This window comes from Dreissena polymorpha, chromosome 3 (assembly GCF_020536995.1).
Source record: "Dreissena polymorpha isolate Duluth1 chromosome 3, UMN_Dpol_1.0, whole genome shotgun sequence".
Taxonomy (NCBI): Eukaryota; Metazoa; Mollusca; class Bivalvia; order Myida; family Dreissenidae; genus Dreissena; species Dreissena polymorpha.
In genome coordinates, this window is record NC_068357.1 from 130,905,852 (window position 1) to 130,913,351 (window position 7,500).

Here is a 7,500-nt window from a genome sequence, read left to right on the forward strand (position 1 = left end):
AGGATTGGTCTTTGTCCGCTGTCTGTCCGTCCACATTTGGTTTGTAAACACTCTAGCATTCACATTTCTCAAGCTTTCTTTATCAAAGTTGCTGAAAGATCTCAGTCAAGTTTGATGATGTGCAAAATCACATAATTAATGCCATAATTATTGCCCTTAGATTGTCCAAATTTTCATTATATTATACAAAATCCTTGTAAGCAAAGTTTGATGTTTGGTAACTCAAAATATAGGCCACTATTTCAAATCTTACAAAAGCAAAAACACTCCATACGCCAGAGTTTTGGTTCAATAATGATGAAACTTGACCAGGATATTTGTCTGGTCAATATCTAGGTCAAGTTTGACATTAGGTAAAGATTGAATGAACCGACTCCTCTCAGGTGAGCGAACTAGGGCCCTCTTGGCCCTCTTGTATGAAGTAATATGCTCACATATTTACACAATGACAATGTTTTCCTATTTTATAGATGAATTAAAAACATTAAATAAGTGTTTAATGACAAGGGAATGCATAGAAATAAGTGATCAGTCCAGATCTTATGCACCATATCAATGGGGATACCTGGGTGCAGTCCTATAATACATGCTGCTTGACTTTCACTTCAATTTTTAGCATTATCTTATAGATGAGAAACGCTCTGTGATGTAAAGGGGGTTTACTACATGTGCAGATAAGACTTTGCAGTCTGCACAAACTAACAAGGGAGGACACTTTCCGCCTAAACTGGATTTTTGCTAAGAAGAGACTTTATTTAAACACAAAAAGCGGAAAGTTTTGTCCCTGATTATCTGTGATAACACTTTACTCACGTGCATTAAACCCCCTTTTCACAGAGCATGACCCAAATGATGACATTGAGTCTGATGTTTTGGTGGAGTGATTATGGTCTTATAAACTTTTATCTTACAATGTTATATAAAATGTGTATCAGTATCAGATTAAATGCCATAAGCTTATCTTGAAAATTTACATTTTTTTATCCCAGCAAATGTTATTTTGGAGGGGTATACTGGAGACACTGTGTTGGTTTGCAGGACAGTTTATTTGCATACCATGTTTAAAGTTTGTAAATCAATTATTTTTCAAGCAATTGATTTGAAACTTTGCTTCATCTAATTACCAACGAGTGCTCTCTGTTCTGTTATCCTCCCTTTCAATGAGTGCTATCTGTCCTGTTATCCACCGTTTCAATGAGTGCTAACTGTCCTGTTATCCACCCTTTCAATGAGTGCTATCTGTCATGTTATCCTCCCTTTCAATGAGTGCTATCTGTCCTGTTATCCACCCTTTCAATGATTGCTATCTGTCCTGTTATCCTCCCTTTCAATGAGTGCTATCTGTCCTGTTATCCACCCTTTCAATGAGTGCTATCTGTCCTGTTATGCTCCCTTTCAATGATTGCTATCTGTCCTGTTATCCACCCTTTCAATGAGTGCTATCTGTCCTGTTATCCACCTTTTCAATGAGTGCTATCTGTCCTGTTATGCTCCTTTTCAATGAGTGCTATATGTCCTGTTATCCTCCCTTTCAATGAGTGCTATCTGTCCTGTTGTTCATCCTTTCAATGAGTGCTATCTGTCCTGTTATCATCCCTTTCCTTCAATGAGTGCTATCTGTCCTGTTATCCACCTTTTCAATGAGTGCTATCTGTCCTATTATCCTCCCTTTCAATGAATGCTATCTGTCATGTTATCCACCCTTTCAATGAGTGCTATCTGTCCTGTTATCCTCTCTTTCAATGATTGCTATCTGTCCTGTTATCCACCCTTTCAATGAGTGCTATCTGTCCTGTTATCCACCTTTTCAATGAGTGCTATCTGTCCTGTTATCCTCCCTTTCAATGAGTGCTATCTGTCCTGTTATCCACCCTTTCAATCAGTGGTATCTGTCCTGTTATCCTCCATTTCAATGAGTACTATCTGTCCTGTTATCCTCCCGTTCAATGAGTGTTATCTGTCCTGTTATCTTCCCTTTCATTGAGTGCTATCTGTCCTGTTATCCACCCTTTCAATGAGTGCTATCTGTCCTGTTATCCACCCTTTCATTGAGTGCTATCAGTCCTGCAATCCTCCCTTTCAATAAGTGCTATCTGTCCTGTTATCCTCCCTTTCAATGAGTGCTATATGTCCTGTTATCCACCCTTTCAATGAGTGCTATCTGTCATGTTATCCACGCTTTCAATGAGTGGTATCTGTCCTGTTATACATCCACCAAGGAGTGCTATCTGTCCTGTTATCCACCAAGGAGTGCTATCTGCCATGTTATTCACCAAGGAGTGCTATCTGTCCTGTTATCCACCAAGGAGTGCTATCTGTCCTGTTATCCACCCTTTCAATGAGTGCTATCTGTCCTGGTATCCACCAAGGAGTGCTATCTGTCCTGGTATCCACCAAGGAGTGCTATCTGTCCTGTTATCCACCAAGGAGTGCTATATGTTCTGTTATCCACCAAGGAGTGCTATCTGTCCTGGTATCCACCAAGGAGTGCTATCTGTCCTGTTATCCACCCTCTCAGGAGCCCTCTTATCACCAAGGAGTGCTATCTGTCCTGTTATCCACCCTTTCAGGAGCCCTGGCTGACCCGTGTGGACCCCAACTGCCTGAAGGTGAGCCTGGTGCTGTACTTTGGTGAGGTTAGACTACAGTCTCATACCTCCATCATGCCTTCCAGCGTCCAGTCCACCACCCAGGACGCCTATGGAAACACTGTATACCAGGTACACGGCTCTTCTGTATACCAATAGGTCATTGGAAAAAAAAAGAAGGTTTATTATGAGAACAACTGCAGCGGGTGAGGCTATGATTTGTAAAAAATGGTAATATTCATATTGGTCACTCTCTAACTAAAATTGTTTTAATCATATCTTCATAAAACTTTGTCACATGTTTCTGGGCTAACATAATTACTAGATATAAAGCCTGAAGCATTTCTGAAATATGGCTCTTTAATCAAGATATATAGAATGGTGAAGGCTTTCATTAAACATTTTCACATTCAATGATGCCACAGTGTTTTGTCTCTTATTTTCTGTGCCAACATTTTAACCATAAATCAATTCACCCTTCACATTGTGTGATAAGTTAGCACTCTTGTTTTTCATACAAATGATATATGATTTGTCCTTCATAGTATATAAATGTCTAAATTTATGTTATCTTTGTACCAATACAAATGTTATATTTTTAGCTTGGCTGTTTTCGGAGAAAACCCGAGGTATTGTCATTCCCAGCTTGTCGTGTCGTCAGCCGTCCGCCGTAGGCGTCGTGCTTAAACCTTAAAATTGGCTCTAGAATCAAAGTGCTTCCACCTGCAACTTTGAAACTTCATATGTAGATGCACCTTGACGAGTTCTACACCCCACACCCAGTTTTGGGTCACTAGGTCAAAGGTCAAGGTCACAGTGACCTCTAAAAAAAATAATTCTGACAAGCTTTCGCTGCCGAGCGTTGGCATCCGTTATGCGGTGTTCTTGTTTACTTTAAAACCCTTTTACTGAAGCTCCATTCCATATTGGTATTTACTACTATTTTTGAATAACATTGATCTTCAATTTCCAAGAACTCTTTCCGTTCAGATTGTGTATCCAGAAGACCGGTTTGTGTACCGAGACATCGATCTCGCTCCCTACGACTTGGAGCGCGAGTTTGGCTCCCATATCTATGCCATCCTTCGTGTGGAGTACCAGTTCAATGATCCAGCCATGAAAGGTATCAGTTCTTGTAAACTCAAGTATGATTGTTGATATTGTTATTGGAACTTGTCAACAAAATAACAGAAAAAGTTCCTCTTGTATGTTTATGATAACTTCACCATCAAACAAAACGGTCTTGGTTCACCTTGCATCTTCGTGTCAGTAAGCTTTTGGAAAAACCTATAGCAGAAATAAAAGCTAAAGAAAAAATTCTGACCTCAGTTTTTCAGAAATGTATCAGTTGTTCTCAATCTCAGAATTCATCATCTTTGCCATAAGAATTCATGTTACACTCAATATGGAAACACAAGTACGGCTATTGCAGGCAAGCAGGCTGTTCCGGTGGGCTGGGCACGTATCCCAATGTTCACCCGTCAGAAGTCTGACGATGCAGCATCAGTGAATTCGATAGTGGGCATCAGCTGGAGCCTGCAGGAGGGCGAGAAGACAGTGGTGTTACATCCGGGTGAAGTCCCAGACAGTGTCATCTCCTCCGAGCCCATTGTGCCTGCCGTGTATAACAAGCCAGAGGAAGGTGAGCTGAGTTGTGTGTGGTCATGTGTAGGTTCCCCTAAGCTATGTTCTGTGAAAACTGGGCTTAATGTGTATGTGTAAAGCGGCGTCCCAGACTAGCCATTACAGTTTAATGTGTGTGCGTTAAGAGGCGTCCCAGACTAGCCATTACAGTTTAATGTGTGTGCGTAAAGAGGCGTCCCAGACTAGCCATTACAGTTTAATGTGTGTGCGTAAAGAGGCGTCCCAGACTAGCCATTACAGTTTAATGTGTGTACGTAAAGAGGCGTCCCAGACTAGCCATTACAGTTTAATGTGTGTACGTAAAGAGGCGTCCCAGACTAGCCATTACAGTTTAATGTGTGTGCGTAAAGAGGCGTCCCAGACTAGCCTGTGCAGTTCAAAAAGGCTAATCAGGGACTCTCTGCCAACACTGGATTTAGAATAAAAAAAGAGACTTCCTTTTAAAGAAAATACACAATAAAAATGGCCCCTTAGAAAAGCTGCTCTTAGTCACAGAGCACCAAAAGTAAACCTTTGTTTTGCAAATCGAGCTGCGTTAGTGATTTAGTCAATTGGTTAATTTGAAAGTATTTGTTTGTCTGTAATGGTTTATATGTTGTTTTTATTACTTCAGTTAGCTACAAGCAATGTATATTCATTAATTTACACCAAGCAGTTTGTTAGAAGTATGATCTCTGTAAGCAAGAACTCTTAACTGTTAAAGTTATTTGTTTATTATGTTGATGGAATGAATTTATGTAGTTAATAAATATTTGTATGTAGAAGTATTTGTTTTGAATGTCATTTTCCAGTAATATTTTATTATTGTCAGGGAATAGAAAATCATTGTTGCACAAAATACCAGGTAAAATTCAAGATTGTTAATTGTAATTCAAACAAATTGTCATTGTGAATGACATTAACTTGATGGATTGTTTGAATTCCAATTGAATTGCTGTGATTGCTAAACTGTATGAGCATAGAAGTTTTAGTTGCCAGAAATAAAATCATTTTTTACTTCATGATCTTGAATAATTCTCCTTATGATCTTGAATAATTCTCCTTATCAGGTTATGTGTAATAAAGCAGATCTGTGTGATGTGTTTAAAGGATAACTTAAATTGTACTTAAGAGTTATGTGCTATGTTTCCATCTGTTTTACATATCTATTCTGATATATATAATGTGTATATAACTTCCAATAGGTGCCTTTATTTACACAATTCTGTTTCATAGATATTGTTTGTTTTTTTGTTCAAAATGTGTGAATTTAAGAATTTGTTGGGAACAATGTAATGTTAGTAATATTTGTCACACTTTGCTACACATTTTGTGTAAATGCCATTTTTACTTCAATTTTTTCGTTTAAACAGATTACTGGTTTTTATTAGACTTACAGGAGATTATTTGAATGATTAATATCAAAATAAGTTCAAAAGTAAAGTGTTTTCCTGCCAAAATGATTACTGAACAGATTGATAGAAAAGATGTGAATAGCTCAGGGTTGCTAGAGTATTTTCCTAGAATGATTTTTACATTTGTAGAACAACTATTGTTTTCAATAAATATTGGGACAAAGTCAGGGAATGTGCTTCAAACAAGCCAAAAGCAGGACTGGCCTACCAAAACTTGCCCGTATAGCATGTAAGGTTACATGTATAGTTTTAGGTCATCCCAAGTTGCATAAAATTTAATCATTCAGAAGTGCTGGGACACAGCCTTAGGCATTGAAGGATCACAAAAAATTGAGAGCAGACACAATTATTTGTATGCCCCCAGATCAAATGATCGGGCGCATATTGTTTTTGGCCTGTCTATCTGTCATTCTGTCCCAAAACTTTAAGTTTTGCGATAACTTTTGCAATATTGAAGATAGCAACTTGATATTTGGCATGCATGTGTATCTCATGAAGCTGCACATAATTAGTGGTGAAAGGTCAAGGTGATCCTCCAAGGTCAAAAGTAAAAAAAATACAATCCAAGGGAAGTAATAAGCTTTTAAAGGGAGATAATTTCTAAACCTGCCAAATGATATATTGAAATTTTATTTCAAAGTGGCGCAACAGGGAGCATTGTGTTTTTGACAAACACATCACTTGTTTTATCATTAAAATCTTATCCACTGTATTGCTTTATTTTTATTTAAAAATTTCTTAGTCTTAACAACCTGAAATTAATTTATTGCTAGCAATAGTTTTAGTTAATAGTGTTTTAAATATAATGCATATCAGTTTAAGGTAAGCAAACGATTCCTGCACCAAAATGTCATCAAAATAGGACTGTCATTCCAAGGCACTCATCATTATGTTTCCAGACGCAGTAGTAATCCTAAAAAAATAATGCTAAGATATTGTGTGCTGTTCATTTTCTTTCATTCTATAAGAAGTGCGTTCTAATAGAAAGGATTTTATACAATAATTCCAATACATTATAGCCTGAAAGTAAATGTCCTGTAAACATAGTCTTATAGCACAAAGAATATTGATGTTAGTAAAAATTGTAGTTTGTACCTTGGTCTCAATGATTACCGCATGTAACAGATTTAGCATAGTAAGCAAAAACATTTCTCTGAAGAAAACAAAGAAAAAAAATTAATTAGAAAATGCCCAACATTTCTGAAAGCAGGTAAACAAACACATATCAGTAGAAAAGTTGTAACAAAATTAAATATGCATGCACTTAGAGATTTGATGCATACCCATTTAAGCCAATGTGTATCACAGGTGCTATTCTTGGCTACAACTCCAAGCTCAGCCTAACCATCTATGACCCCAAGAATGAGCCACGGGGCAAGTATGGCCCTGCAATCCCCCAGCAGGTGGCCCCTAGTGACACACGGAAACCATCCCCAGCCCCTATTCCCAGTCCAAGGTGAGAATCCCAGTGTATATCTGTCCAAGTGTTCTGTTGAGCATATGTTGCTACTGATGTCACATGGACATAACATTGGTAACATAATGGGCCATTATTGGTCATAGAACATTTTACTGCAGCAATAAACCATTAAGTTTAATATATGTAATTTAAAGAAATTTTATTGAAAAAATTGTCTAACAGTTCAATAATGAAATCATTCGTAAGTGTTCTCATCTAAGTTCAACATAAACATGAAAAGGAAAATTATTTATTTTGTTACCGATATTCAAAACTGTAATTTCCTTATCTGTGGACAATTAACAATCATAGTATCAGGCTTTTGTATTGAATACAATTCTGACCCTTTTTTACAGGCATGTAAGTCCAGGTCCCATCCAGCCCACCCCAGCTCCACGTCCAGTGTCCACAGCAG

The 7,500-nt window shown here is 37.7% G+C and overlaps 1 protein-coding gene across 9 annotated transcripts in view; it reads left to right on the forward strand.

The window, feature by feature from the left end:
* Nucleotides 1-7,500, forward strand: part of LOC127871467 (uncharacterized) — a 64,373-nt gene that overhangs the window by 33,192 nt on the left and 23,681 nt on the right. For all 9 annotated transcript variants that reach the window (XM_052414413.1, XM_052414418.1, XM_052414419.1 and 6 more), the window contains 5 exons: nucleotides 2,571-2,720; nucleotides 3,579-3,711; nucleotides 4,021-4,230; nucleotides 6,935-7,082; nucleotides 7,442-7,500. The exon at nucleotides 7,442-7,500 is cut by the window's right edge and continues 125 nt beyond it. In XM_052414413.1, coding sequence (XP_052270373.1) covers nucleotides 2,571-2,720; nucleotides 3,579-3,711; nucleotides 4,021-4,230; nucleotides 6,935-7,082; nucleotides 7,442-7,500 — 700 coding nt within the window. The remainder of the gene's footprint in view (nucleotides 1-2,570; nucleotides 2,721-3,578; nucleotides 3,712-4,020; nucleotides 4,231-6,934; nucleotides 7,083-7,441) is intronic.